The sequence below is a fragment of the Lissotriton vulgaris genome, chromosome 7 (assembly GCF_964263255.1).
Source record: "Lissotriton vulgaris chromosome 7, aLisVul1.2, whole genome shotgun sequence".
In the NCBI taxonomy this organism is placed as follows: Eukaryota; Metazoa; Chordata; class Amphibia; order Caudata; family Salamandridae; genus Lissotriton; species Lissotriton vulgaris.
Window position 1 is genome coordinate 1459492769 of NC_141695.1, and position 15697 is coordinate 1459508465.

The 15697-nt window shown below is 43.2% G+C and overlaps 1 protein-coding gene across 3 annotated transcripts in view; it reads right to left on the bottom strand.

The window, feature by feature from the left end:
- The window catches only part of ARHGAP40 (Rho GTPase activating protein 40), a 475540-nt gene that overhangs the window by 220844 nt on the left and 238999 nt on the right, over positions 1-15697 (bottom strand). The window contains exon 1 of one of the 3 annotated variants that reach the window (XM_086932260.1): positions 14874-15375. The exons of the other annotated variants lie outside the window; for them this stretch is intronic. Coding sequence (XP_086788386.1) covers positions 14874-15019 — 146 coding nt within the window. The 5' untranslated portion in view covers positions 15020-15375. Of the gene's footprint in view, positions 1-14873; positions 15376-15697 lie in introns of those variants that run through there. 3 annotated transcript variants of the gene reach the window in all.

Below are 15697 nucleotides of genomic sequence, written 5' to 3' on the forward strand. Positions count from 1 at the left end.
TGGCATAATGCACGTTTAATTCATTCGATAATGAATGCCTAAGAATTTATAATTTATTTATTTAGAAGGATTATAGTACTACATGTGACCTTTTGACTACTTCAGTGCGCAAAATAAGATAGGGGCTATTTCCAATCTCATGGAAGAGCAAATTAAGGGGAGAAGGCGTCGAATCAGGTAGGTGGGAGCCCATAACTACTGTTCTGTGATCACAGCACCACGGAGTATGGATGGTCCATTTAGAAAGCTAATCGGAGTAGTTTAGTTTTCAGATATTTCCTAAAGCGAATGAGGTTGAGCATGGATCTTATTTAGGAGCTCAGGGTATTCCAAAGTCTTTGGCCTTAAATACCCATTAATTTGCCTCTGCACTTTATCCACTTGAGAGACTATTGTCAGATCAAGTTAGCACTTGATGAGTGGAGGCTTCTGGCTGTGATGTAGAGTGCAGCTAATTTTTTCATAAATGTGGGGCCTTTTCCCAGTATGCTTTGTGGACAATACAAAAAAACCTTGAATTTAATCATTGCTTTGACTAGTAGTCTCTGGAGTGCTTTCAGATTAGGTCTGAAGTGGGACTAGGTCAAGGTACAATCTGGTTGCCCGGCTTTGTAGCCCAATAATGAGAGTTTTAGAAAGGCCAGTGTAAATGATGTTGCAGTGGACCATGCAGGACATGACAAGTGCTGCGATTAGTTCCATCCTATGTTTAGAGTGGGATATGGTTTTGTTTGCGAGGAGGGATAACGCAAGGTTGATACCTCTAATCGCTGCTTTGACATGTGGAACAAATGAAAGCTTGGAGTCAAAGAGTATCCCAATTAGGCAGGAGAGAAACTTGTGCTAGTTCTAACACAGAGACCTGTGCGGGTCCTAAGGGTAGCCCCCTGACTAAGTGAGAGTTTTCTTTCACAATGAACAGTACTAATCATATTAACCCCTTCGCTGCTGATGACGAGCTCAGCACGTCATCAGCCACGGTGGTCGTGTGCGGATGACGAGCTGAGCTCGTCATCTAACACGGCTTTTTGAAAAAAGCCGCACAGTGGAAAAATAGCCGCCGCAGCGATGCGGTTAAAAATCAATGATCACATCTGTTCAGTTGTCTTTTGTGAATCTTTCTTCCATACTTGAGTGCAACCTTCTTAGCAGCAAAGAAAGTTTTAACATACGTGGTGACACAGGAACAAAGAAGTGTGTTATGTCTTAAAAGAGAATTTAAAATCAGCTTATGCTTTTTTTTTATCAACAAGCATTTAGAGGACATATGGTAACATGCAGGCACTGCATCTTCTGTGGTAGAAAAATTTGCAGGTCGTTCATATAGTTTTTTATGTGCCTTTTTTGGAGTCTACAGCAGTAACAATAAATAAAAAGAAAACTATGAGGAGAGGTGGTGGAGTAACAGAGGAGCTGATGGGGAGGATGATGGGCATCAAGCCAATGCCAACGAACAGCAGAAGGTCTAGGGATTCAATGAAGGAGTATGCAGTGAAGGAGCAAAAAAAGAAAGACGGGTAGATGGATTTGAAGCTTAAAAGAGTCGAGGAGAGGTGGTAGCAATATGGAGAATGCAGGGGAAAGGATTTAAAGGGAAAATCAGAACAAGGAAGAGATCAAGAAAACACATGCACTTTCATAGAGTGCTGAAAGAAAAAGAAAAAATATAGTTCCAAGCAGTGGAAGGCCGCAAGTCATCCAATCACAAATATGGTAAAGAACCAATGCTCCAGGGAAGAGAGACACACGATGAGGAAGGAAAGTTAATAAATAAGAAGTAAGAAAATGAGATAGAAAAGAAAACTAACCAAAGGCCAGCAATGTGCTGGCCCAAAGCCGCCTGAAAGCATTGACATTGCACACAAGAATTCTTCAACAGCAGACAGCTGAAAACTGCATGTAGGCTAGATCTACGAAAGGGCTAGAAATAAGTGACTCCTATTACAGCCCCCATAACATAAGAAATGCATAAATAGATCGGTGTTTACTTACGAGAAGTGAGGCTCTTGTTTTAGAGAATGGCAGTACATTTTCAGTAATGCCTTTAATCAGTAAGTATGTTACCACACCTACTTACTGGAGTATTACTGTAAACTACCTTTAAATCAATGAGTACATTGGCGTAAACGTTTCTGTACTTTTTCCACTTTCATAAGTGAGACACTAGTACTTAAAGTAATATAGAAGGAGGAAAATTCCATGTGGCAGTATTTTCTTGAAAGGAATATCCATTTAAATATATTATGACAAATTGAGAACACCAAACTTGAAGAGCTGAAAGAAATGTAATTAAAATAATTCTCTTCTCTGTATAAATTGTGATATAAGAAGATTCACTTGGTAGATTTGGATGAGTGCCATCAGACCTCCTTCCTGGAAGCATCTGTTTGAATCTTCTGTTAAAATCTCTTCTTCCTGGTCACTGTGGCATGCATCCCAGAGCACCATTGGCAAGACCGGTCTCGATAATCACTGACTGTCTGATGTCACACACATTTGGACTAGAATGTGGAAATGGGAAGACTGACTCACCTCTGGGGAAATGCAAGATGTTTCAGGTAGGCAGATGTGTCAAAAGGCTGGGAGGACTAAAGAGTAGTCAGTCATAAGTTAGGCATGCCCAATGTAATCATCACTTACTCTGCAATGTCCGACTTTCAGAGGCATCAATCTGTGTGGAAAAATCTCAAACTATTTCAATAGGCGTGTCCATCTCTGGATATTTGTCATGCTATTCTAAGTCTTTGCGCATGACATCAGACAGTTAATGTTTGCTAATGTGGTAAACTGAGAAAGCAGACCCACTAGTTGCTCAGAGCCATTCCTGAATAATACTAAATCAAGGGAATCATTCAAAGATAGATAGATTGGAAATTTAAAGTCTGTTTAGGATGTCCTTTCATGGCATCATAACCTAAATTAGGAATATTTGCATGAAAAAATAAAAAAAACACACATAAAGGCGTATATAATTATTAAATGCAACACATTATATTAAATGAAAGCAAAATAGATTCTGGGGTTCAATGAGAATGAAATCACACCATGCATTGACAATGTGTTATCCAATGAAAGTTTACACTCTTTATACTGTTCCATTTGTGAATGTACCAAAAGCCAACTCTCTATTGAAAACATATGAATGTCCATCTTGCATCAAGACATAGCTTGTGAAGTCTGAAAAATTGTCCAAAGGAGAGATTGGCTACTTGTCGACGTTTCAGTCTGAAACAGTGCCAATCCATGAGAGCACCTTCAGGACCACAGCAATTAATGGAGATACATGAAAGACCCACTCTTTATAAGAGAAAACACTGTGTGAAGAACTAATTCATCATGTGGTAGCAGCCATTAAAAAATTGCAACCATGTGGCTGTTCGAATTGCGCTTCACTGGCGTGAACATGACCATTTGAAGAAGACCCAGACAGAAGCCAGCCGAGAAATTTCAATAAATAAATCTGATAACTTGGAGCTCAATCTGCAACAATTTACTGTATGAACTGCTAGTCCCGTCGGAATTAGTTACACAGCTAGCTAAGGACGAGAGCAGGGCTTTAAGTGGGATGAAAAAACTGGGAGGGGTCTCCCATAGGGGCGTGGCCAATGTAATTAAGGGTATCGCTTAAAAACACATAAGCTAAAAATCTGTGCATAGCATAGTGTGCCGCCCGACTTGTATTTTGCTGTTTCTGTCATTGCATACAGATTTATGATACAGCAAGTAACATCATACCCACATCAAGGCAGGACTATTGGCTTTGTCAATGGTTGTTAGTTGCATAAGATAAATAAGCAGCAACTATAGCTTGTTGTATATAATATTGAAAAAGCTTCTGAGACCACACCGATGTTACTGCTCCTGAGTTTCAAAAAGAGAAGGGAAAGTGTTCAAAAAAATAATTTAGTCCCAAAAAAATATTGTGTTTTCCCTCAGTTAGTAAACCTACCAATCCGCATTCCTCTCCCTTTCCACTTAGTGCCTGATGATAGGGCTAGCAGCAACAGTGGACAGTACCAGAAGCAACCTCTTCAGAAAATCTTTTGGCACAAGCACTTATAGTTTAGATTAATCAAGGGCTGGTATTCTGAAACACATTAAACACCATCGCGTTCTAAGATTCAGCAAAAGTCAAGAAACGTAATGACCACAGGAGCAACTGGACACTGGAATTTGAGTGGAGCTCCTTGAACAGCAAAATGCAGGAAATTTAAAAGGATATTTTTCAGGGAGTGTAAAAGCCCTGAAAGATACATGAAGCAAACCGTGAGGGAGTCTGCTATATGCTGAAGGTTATACAAGAGACACAGAGCAAAAACAATTGATGGTCTGCTGTACTACTAGGACAAGAAACTGAGCAACAGGGCAAGACAGGCAATACATCCATCAGGCTGAAGGCAAAGGGACATCTGTTAGAGTGGATAGATGGAGGGACCAGCAGCTGTCCAGCCTCGCAAACAACTCTCTGGAGCTTGATCTCCAAAGGCGCTGTTTCCTGTTTCCACAGAAGTGTACGCTAAGTAATATTCAGACATTCAACCATGAGACCTACAGGATTTCCGGAGTGGTATTCTGTGACTGTATGCATGAAGAGTGTGCATGAGGATCATCACTGAATTTCCAAAATGTACTTACACCATGGGTATACCATTCAAAATAATCAATAGGATCCTTCCGAGGGATCGTGTTGGTCCTGACAAAAGCCAAATGATCCCTTGAGGAGAGCAGAACTGGCTGAAACATGGTAAGTAGCAGATGGAAAGGTATAGAAGGCCCCAAATCAGTTCCGTTTTCTTTCTTAATTTCCAATGGTGCTTTAAGATTAGGGCCAATATGGGGGATTCACCTTTAGGCGTTTTTGCCCCTGTAAGGCGTAAAAATATTCACATCAAAATGTTCCCTCCAAAAGTAGGGCTGAGCCCGCCCTGTAAACCTAGAGCCACTGCTTAGCGACTCAATGATGAAGCGTGCCACAAAAGGAATGTGGGTTAGAGAACGTTTAAAGGTAAGGTTTATTCCCTCTCGCCAGTCTCGAAATAGGAATAACAAGAGACTCCATTTGGGAGGTGTCCGCTAAGTTGTAGTACATGTTCCAGGAGAAGATGAGGTGACTTTACAAAACCTTATTCCTACCTTGTTTTGTATTGGGGTTTAGGGAGGGACATTCAAATACAAATACCCACTCACAAAACAGCAAGCTCACTGCTTTTCACAAACTCAACTTCTAAGATGGCTACAGTTAAAAGACTAAGTACAGTTGTAATGTACTCCAGACCAGACTTGGAATATGTCCAGCACCACACATGACACTCAAAGGTACTTCGACACCCTGCCACAGAAAAAAATGGAAGCAGGGGCTAAAAATAATGCCCCAAGGGAAGTAATGTTAAATAATATGTCTTTTCGAATGTAAAATTGCATATAGATATATTTTTTAAATATTAAAAGTTATAGCTCATTTAAAACAGTTTTAATTAAATTAGTATTTAAATGTTTCATTTTCATTTTATTTTCAATTAAAAGGTTAAAAGCTTTATTTTTTTTATCCTAATTGGATTTAATTAAATGTACAACATAAATATAAAAATGAGTGAGGGTGGAATTTTTTAAAACATATTTTAAATAAAATATATTAATCTCATTTATGATTATTAGGCATTTAATGATTTATTTACTTTTTTTGAAGATCTTCTTTTTATAGAGGTTTCTCATTACAAAACTGATAAATACCGAAAAACCTGTGTCGAGGAATGTCCATCTCGTGATACAGCAAAACAGGGGAATTACACAGCAGTGCTATAACAAGAAGTCAGGCTATCAGTGAATCGACCCCCACTCGAACAGGCCAGCCGCCGTAGGATGGTCAAAGATGCGAGCCATGGTCTCCAAATCTTGACGTATTTCTTGCTGACTCCCTTGTTTTTTATGCACCAGTTCCTCCATTTTGGCACAGCTGTCTATGCCCTGCGTCCACTCAGATATGGTGGGGGAAACACTCTCACACCAATGTCGGGCTATATCACGGTTGGTGACTACGTACCCCAGTGCTACCAGGGAGGATGCACTGCGTGCGCCGCCAAAAACGTCCATGAGGCTAAACAGGATGACTCTTGGGTCTAAGTCTAAGGGCCTAGCCACCTTTCCATACCCCTTTCAGATCCCCGTTAATAGAGCGCCAGTACTGCTGGATCATCGAACATTCCCATACTACGTGCCACATGCCAGGCAACTCTACACACCTCAGACAGGTGGGACGGGCTGATCTATCCATGCGCCACAACCTCTCTGGGACATAATAGTATCTATGAAGAGGATTGAATCGAATGAGTCTGAGGCGAATGAAGATCACCAGCACTCTAGGCGCCATCAAGGCCTCAGTCCAGTCAGTGTTCCCTAGCACCCCCAGGTCCTGCTCACATACAGCTAGGAGGTGGTGAAGTGTGTCAGGTGAGTTATTTACTATGGTCTTGTAGAGTCGCAAAATGCCCCCTCTTCCTAGTTTGCCCAGTGTGACACAAGTTTCTAGAGGGCTGTTATCTGGCAACCCGGACAAGTGCTTCCCATCAGCAGACAGAGCATCTCTCACCTGGAAATATCAGTAGAACTGGGTATTGTGGAGTTGGAATTTGGAGGTCAGATTAGCAAAAGCCCTCAACATACATACTGCCCTTCCAAAAGTCTCCCACAGTCAAGCAACCTATGTTGTCCTACTGGGAGAATACCGCAAGCCTGACAGTATGCCCCAGCCAAGTGCATCACCACAGAGGGATCACGGCCGTCAGGACATGGTGCCATCTGATATCAAGTCAAGTCAAAATTTAAGTTTATTTAGATCATTGATCTTTAAACCACAAAGAATACACATTTATTTTAGAATTCTTAAAATAATTACTAAAACCGCATATTGTTTCCATAAGTACTATGAAGTTCCATATCCTCCATCATAGTTACATTAAAACCAATTTCATACAGCATTAAAACCATTCCAACATCCTTAGGGTAGATCGAATTCACTAAATCCTGTTTTAAAATATTAAAAGAATAAAACTTAATTCTCTATTCCTCATTACTCGATCTGATCCTCCATTTCCTATTCCATGAACAACTTTTTAACAGCCTGGATAAACTTTGCCACCGCAATGGCAATATCAAGGTAAAACATATCTGCGGGGAGCTCAATTGCTTGCAGACGGGACCCAATGCTATATTTTACAAATATCGGTTGTAAAAACTGTTTTCGCTGGACTACTAATTTTGACAGTCTAATAATATATGCAAGCAATTACATTTCGTACCAATCCTGCATGTGCATCTACCCTCCTGGACCCAACAATTCCTTTTTTATTATGTCATTTGACCGAGCTGGGTTAATCCCAATTCTCACCCTTAAAAGTTCCATCCTAAGCCCCAGATTTGGCAGGGTGTCTAAGTAGGGATAACAATTTTCTTTCCTCCAGCTATTTATCAAGGGTTGCACAGACTCTTTTTTTAACATATACTCTATATTGTTTGATTTGGAAAGTTCCTTCCCTAGGAGTTTAAGCTCACTCTTTGACTCAGCAATATACAGGGACTGCTAGTCCATTTCCACTTTTAAATTATCACAGATGGAGTACAGTGTCTTTCTTGTTTCATTCGCCCACCTAAGTTCACTCTTCTGAATCTCCTCCATACACCATTGAGACACTTTCATCTCTTCTCCTGTTCCCACCCATTTCCAGAACCTTAACAAACCTACTAGTACCTGGACATCCCACGAAGTCACATCTAGCTCTAACCTAATTGACTGTAACGTTGATGAGCTAGGTAATGACAATAGTGCTTTTAAACATTTCCCCTCTTCTCTGTTCCAGGTACTTTTCCCTCCTAAGCATAATATTTCTGCACCATATTGCATTTGTGGGGGGATCATTGCATTGAATGCCTTCAACAGTGGTCTGTGGGACATATCACCATAGCTACTATTGAAAATGTTCAGCCCGCAAACTGAAGCTAGGGCTTTAACTTTCTGGGCCTCCAGGTGCGTAGTCCATTTTAGAGACTTGTCGAACCATATCCCAAGATATTTATAATGGTTAACAATTTCAAATTTCGTTTGCCCCAAAGTCCATTTAAATGTTTGATTTATCTTACCGAAGCACAGGATTTTTGTTTTATCCATATTCACTGTAAGGCGTTTAGATGCACAATATATATAATTAACTTTCTTATCAGATCCAACTCCGTTTGGTCTAAAATTACTAAGTCGTCTGCATACAGCAAACAGGATATAATCACTAAGTCGTCTGCATACAGCAAACAGGATATATGCTTCCCACTAACTCTTGGGCTTGCACTTCTATCGGTCATCAAGGAAGATGGTAGGTCTGCGAGAAATATCAAAAATAAAAGTGGGGCTAGAACGCAACCCTGTCTAAGGCCATTGTTTATAGCCATTTCCGGGGTCAACCCCCCTCTAATATCTTTAATGACCTGTGCCCAGTTCTGTTCATGCAACACTTGAATTATTGCAAGGAGCTCCTCCGGAATATTGATATGTCTGAGGGCTGAGTGAGAACAAAGGACATAAAGTATGGCGATGGGGTGGCAGATAACTCGTTGGGGTTCTAGGATAAACCAATTTAAGAAGTTAGTATGCCTCAACTGACTTCAGCCCCAACGCATAAGTAGGGTCATGCCTGTCGCACTGCAACCAGTCATTGAACAGCACCAAACGAGAGGCCCAGTAGCATAAGTTCACATCTGCCCATCCCAGCCCCACCTTGTACGGTGACCAAGAGCACTTCCTGTAGGACACCGGAGCATCTTACCGGCCCAAAGAAATGTACTAAAAATGGACTGAAGATCATTAAAGGAGGAGATTGGAGCATATAAGAGTAATGCTGCAGGACATGCAGGAAGCGAGGGAATGAAATAATTCTGAAGAAAGTAATTAATGATTTATTAAACAATTCAATTGATGAGTTAATGTGCTCTGTCATTTTTTCAGTCCCATATTAGTAATAATTTAATTAACATCTTTATTTTAGAGTAAATATTTAACTTTTTTGCTTTTAATAATGATTAAGCTTTATTATTTTTCCCTCTTATCTACTATAGCGAGATCCCCGTCCCACTGGTGGTCACCTCTGCCTACATGTGAAAAAATGACTTAGTAGTAACTTTACACTCATACATCCAGCTCTAACAGGGTCTGTGCATAGTACTGAAGGGCAGGAAATGTGAAATTCTGCCCTGGTTAGTAAATGTACACTCTGAAATAGTGAACAGCAAACATGAGTAAAGTTGCTACAAGGAGCTAGAGTACATATACATGTGCAAATGTACCTTTGGGAATAGGCCCCACTTTTCACTTCCCTTTGAACACACCGAGAGACCATTCAAATATGGAAAGCTTATATATAACATAGCCCTGCACCAACACACTGCCCTTTTCTCTTCCCCAAGAACACTTAAAGATTATATACAAATACAGGAACCTTGGATATAACAAGCTCATGTGTTGAGAAATGTTGCTTTTTTTTCTTATTATTCAAGGCAGGTGCTGCATATTCAGATTCAGAAAGGACCTCATATAGCTCAAGAGATTTAGTTAGAATAGCATCATAATCCATCTGACTTTAAGTCAAAGGAGGACATCTCTCAAAAAGATTCAACAATCATACATTCATAACCCTCTTTGCCGTCACAGATGTGGTTCACATGCTGGGAGAGAAATGAACTAGGGGGGTAAAAACTATATAACTTCTTTGGAATTTTTTTTAAAATGTCCATCCTTTATTTTGTACCACCGACAACATCAGGACCCTTAAGGACTATGGCAGCCCTCCTCTTCCTGGACCTGTCAGCCGCCTTCAGCACTGTCTCCCATAACATCTCGATCAACAGGCTTGACTACATCGGAATCCGTGGAGGGGGGGCTGGGGGGGGTGCCCTCAAACGGTTTGCCTCATACCTCACCGAAAGAACCCAGAGAATCTGTCTCCCTCCATTCGCCTCTGAACCCAAAAAGATCATCTGAGGCATCCCCCAAGAATCGTCCCTCAGCCCCACCCTCTTCAACACCTACATGAGCCCCCTTCCCCCAGCCAACAACGACATATCACACAGACTCTTTATCATCTCCTACACCAACAGCACCCAGCTCATATCTAACTGATTCGTTGCCGTGTAATCGGCTAAAACTCGCCAGGCGTTCACGCCTCAACATGGAGCATGGGGCAGAGTGTACTCGCTTTAATGTGGAACCGAGCGGGGGCCACGTAACGAGGAGTGCTTCCCCGCTGTGGTCGTAGCCTAGAGAACACGCCTGCTGCCGAGATTGCCTGGAATTCCGGTGTTTGGCTGCCTGGAGATGGTGGTGCACACCGGCCAAGAGCTGCGGCCTACATCCGATCCTGTGTGCGGAGTGCGTGTCTCCCCTGGCTTTGGGGAGCGGATCGCTGCTGAGCTCACGTCTGCGGTGCTCCAAGGAGCGAACCTTGCCCACAGCTCACCTCCTGGGCTGGGCCTGGCTGCTGTACCGGTACTGCCGTGAAGTGCACATGACCTTTAGCTGCACTTTCACCTTCTGCAGGGAGTACCCACGGCGACCCCCACTCTCCTCTATAGCACTTCGGGCGCTTGTGGGATCCAACACAAGGTGTCATGTCCTTATGCTCCACAGCCATTACTGTTCCTGGGCTGTGACGCGGCCTCGCTACACCTTTGAATTCCAGGCCCTACGACCTGCTTGACCTTGGTCTATGTCTCCTGCTGTAAAGGCTTCTGTGACTTCTTGGTCCCCCTTCCCCTTTGCCTTCCACATTGCTTGCAACTCGGGCAGAGGTGGAGTAGCTGCAGTGTCTGACCCTAAGATGATGGCTGGGGCCAGTCTTGATTACCGCCGCGGGGGGAGTCCTGAACCTCCGGGGCACTCCCAAACTGAGCTGTTGGGGCATTCCAGCTGATCCCCCTTATGAAGACGCTCTATTCTGGGGGCATTTCCAGACCGGGGTGTCTACTGTAAGGATGGGCCAGGACAACGCTTGACTTTAAGATCGTGCCCGCGCCCTGACTCTGTACTGCCCGCAGTCTTCTCCGGTTCTCTGGCGGCTGCCTCTCCCGGACATCGAGCTTCCTGCTGATTGCGCCTTGATAATACTGAAACAAAACCCCATTCATGCTTGGTTTTAGATCTGACTGTGGTTCTCATCTCTCCAACTCACTCGTTTGAACTCAACATTTTCAGATTAACCCTGATCATTATCCTCACAGCGGAGTCTAAGCAATAGGGCCGATGCCCGGTGGAGCTGCCTAGACAGCTAAAGAGGAGATCGGCCCTGGTTCACCCTTCGGCCGTCACCTACCCAGCCGGACAATGGGCACAGTTTCTTCCCTTCTCCCCGTATATCTCTTTCCTTCCTCCCCCTCCATCCGACAAATTACCGTAACATTGCTTTTTTCTCCTATATTTAACTTTGCTTGTGTTACAGATGTAAGTTGCAACTTGTAACTCACTGATCCTCATGTAAAGCACTCTGATACCTCAAGGTTCATATAGCCAGCGCTATATAACACTTTTCAAATAAATAAATAAATCCTCTTGCTGTCAAAAGAACCCTCCAACAGCTGAGCCAACTTCCACAGATGTACGATGAATGTTGCAGACTGAATGAAGGCTAACTGTTTCAAGCTCAGCACAAACAAAACAGAAGTTCTCATCTTTGGGAACAACTTGCCATGGAACAGCGCATGGTGGCCTGCGAAACTCGTCCCAACCCCATTCCAACAGACCACAACTTCAACCTCGGCATCATCTTGGACAGCAAGCTATCTATGAAGAAACACGTAAACGCAGTCTCATCTGCCTGCTTTCATACCCTATGAATGCTCCGCAAGATCTTCAGGTACCTCCCAGTCAACACCAGAAGAACGGTCATGCAGGCCCTCGTCTCTAGCAAACTACACTACGGGAACACATTCTACGCAGGACTCACTGCACGACTCCTGTGGAGACTATATACAATACAAAACTCAGGGGCACAATTCATCCTCGACATCTCCAGATGGACCCACATCACACCCCACCTCAAGAAGCTAAACTGGCTCCCAATGCAGAAGAGATGTCTGTTCAAGATGTTGACCTACAAATACAAACTCCTGCTCAACGAAGAACCAGCATACATCAACAAATGCATAACCAACCAGACACCTGTGATCCGCCTCCCTCTTCCTCGCAGACACCCCCGGATCTGCCAAGACAACAGAACAGGAATCTCTTTCTCACACCGGGCAGCCAAAGCTTAGAACAACCTTCCCCTGCCCCTCAGGACCGCCTCACAGCTCCAGCAATTCAGGAAAGGAATCAAGACCAGGCTGTTCGAATGAACAGACCACCATGCAGCAGCTAGCATCTCCAGCCCTTGAGACCCTCACGGGGGATTTGCAGCACTTTATAAATGATGGATTGAGATGGAGTTTGTGTGGTGATATAGCCTTTACATAGATTTACTGAGTAGTAAAATGTTATTTATTACAACTAAGGAGTGTGGGGCAGGGATCTTGACTCATGAGTGGCACATGTAAGAAAGGACAGGTTAAGTAAGCCCAATGACCCTAAGAACTTGGTAAAAAATAGAGTATCAAACAGAGTATAAAAACACTGGTTTATTTGCAAGAGAATGACTAGGTAAAACATGCACGTTGTGAATTACTGTCAGAATGACATTGAAGTTGTAAATTTGCCCCATCGTGATCAAAAATTTTAATATTGAATGTACTTCTACAAACACAACATGCAGTATTCACAAATGATTTGTTTCATATGATATTTTTACCTATTTTGGACAACTAATTGTTTCGTTTGGATATTTTGTTTTCTTATAGTTTAGCCATCTTATTTGATGAAGAACATTGCGTTTTTTCACAACATCACATTTTTACTTCACCATTACCTACTTGTGAACTAGTCCTGAATACGAATGAATTATTAGAATCTTCCAGGTATCGGTTCAATCTTTTTTGATTCAGTTGCTTACCTGTAATTATAATTTATGCTTCATTTAAGAAATTCCTTAATTGGCCTTGCCTGGCAATTTTTGATATTACCTCAAGTATTTAGCCATTCCCCCTCCCCCCCCCCATCCCCTTCCCCCCCCCCCCCCCCCCCCCCCCCATGATAGACCCTCATGACTGGTAAAACCACAATGCACCAAGCCTCACCGCACAATGGTAAGAAGTTACATCATAACATCATATTCGGTGCATAAGCCTATGTGCATTTGTTGTATCCAGCCTTTTCACGTGTGGAAGTTAGAAACAAAAACTGCAAGTTCATTAAACAGGTCTTGGGGAAATGGCCCTTGTTATCTTGATAGTATCGCAGTCCATGGAGAATGCTGCACTATGGCACGATATTTGAGCATGAATGCATGAATGAGGAGTTTTATAAAGCACGTGAATGCCGAGGCGTCTTAGCGCTGGAAGTTGTCAGTGTGGTCATACAGTGAGGGCAGGCGCTGGCTTAAGACTTGGGTAAGAATAGCCATGTTTTGAGGGGTTTACAGAAAGTCTGTCTATTGGTTTGGGTCTTCATGGTAAGTGGTAACGTGTTCCATAGTTTACAGGTGAGGTAGAAGAAACTTCTTCCTCCCCATTTTACAGTCTGTACCCTGGGAATGTCCAGAAGGGAGACCGATGACGATCTAGGATTACGTCATGGAGTGTACCATCTGATGAATTTATTGAAGTGAACAGGGCTAACACCGTAAAGTGTCTTGTGAACAATGCACAATTATTTAAATTGAACCCTCTCCATAAAAGGCAGCCAGTGCAGGAAACGAATAGCTTCTATTATAATATATAGATTTTAGCGCTGTAGCAATTGAAGTGTGAATCTGCGGTTATTACTACACTCGCTCCAAATACCATGCTATATTGGGTCACATGTATTTTTAACTGGCATGTCAAGCTTACACGTCATTGAAGGACACACCCACACTCAATCACATATGCCCAAACGAAGACCTACACACCGCACAGTGGCTTGAAACCCTTCATATAAACAAAGAAATTAGCATGAAAATTCAGGAAATAGTCTCCTTCAGCATATAATCAGCGCTTTGCATTATCAAAGCAAGCACCAAAGATGGCTGACAATTAGTTAAATATTGTACAGGAAGCAATAGTCAACAGAATACGGGCTAGAACGAAGAACGCGTCACAAACACCCCAAAGTGTATGATAGTCATAAAGGCACTGGAACTGCAGACATGAACATTAACAAATGTGCAGCATAACAAAACCATCACTGTACTCAATCATTCATTCTGTAACATCAGTTCCAAAATGTATATCAGAAAATGTCGATTCACTGCCAGGGCTGGCTGAAAATAAATTGTGGCCCATTTTATATGGAACCTATTTCGTTTAGGAGTCCCCATCCGCCGAAACCCAAACATAGCCAGTACAGCATTCAAAAGTTCTATAAGCAAACACTAAGAACAAAATGCAAAAACATAAAACAGCAAAAGACGACATACAAAACATAATTACACTAGGACAAGCATACTCTGCCTGCTGCCAGCCTGCATGACAGGGTTTAAGTAATTTATATGAGGGGGCCGGTTGCTGCTGGTGTGTGCCCTGTCAATTTAAAGAAATGAAATGCAAGGATGGGATGCCGGTCTGAGGCCCACTCGGTTTGAATGAAGGATAGGGGCAATAATACATCGGTTTGCACAGGATCACACAAATGGCACATACATTGAAAAACAGCAATCTGATCGCGTTGCAGCACAAATGAAAATGCAGTCAGCTGACCATAACTTCTTCACCTCCCCTCCACCTGTGAACCCCCCGCCCCCATTACTGATAGACCAGGTGCGCTGTACCTGTGGGGGGGAGTGCTGGGCGCGTGCCCGTGACCCCGGGCTGGCCTCAGCAGGATCTGCGGGCGGGGGATCCGCGTCGTCACAAAGTACGCGCCGGGGTACTCCATGCTTTTCATGCTCGCGCACAGGCGCCTCTCCGTGCACATCTGACAGTCCACGCACCGCTTCCTGTGTCCGGCTGTAGCGCCACACCTTCTCTTGCACGGCGCTGGAATGAACGCGGCTCAGCGGCAGATTCCACGGTTTGTAGGTGTGCTAGTTCGACTGGCTCGGCATCCAAAGCAGCTCCGGAACATTACCCACCGAGAGCGTGGTGGGAAAGCGCCGCCCTCTGTCACCTTAGGAGTTACAGTTGAGCAGCATTGACCGTTCAACCGGGGGCTCGCGGCAGCCTAGTGCCTTCTGATGGAACAGAAACAAATACGTCTTCAGCAGCACAAGCCCCGCACGAGGACCTCTGACACATTTGTCCCAGTCACAGAGCACGGCCCTGCGCACATCTGAGACTCGCACAGCCTGGGCGGATCATCCATAAAGTGACATTACAGTCACCGCCTAGAAAGTGTTTCGTAAGATCAGATATCTGCCTATTTTAGCGAGCTGGGACACAAAACACATTACATAATAACAAACCAGCCAGAGAGAGTCAAAGATTCTTGGAACCGGGAGCACTTTCGATGTCACACATTCAAAATACATATAAAAAGCTTGCTGATAAAACAAGCATTGGCAAGGCCAATAGGTCTAACCTATGCAAGAGCTATTGGCTTTGCCAGTGTGTTTTATCCATGTGGTACACCAGCATGGCTAAGAGGAGCGTGGGG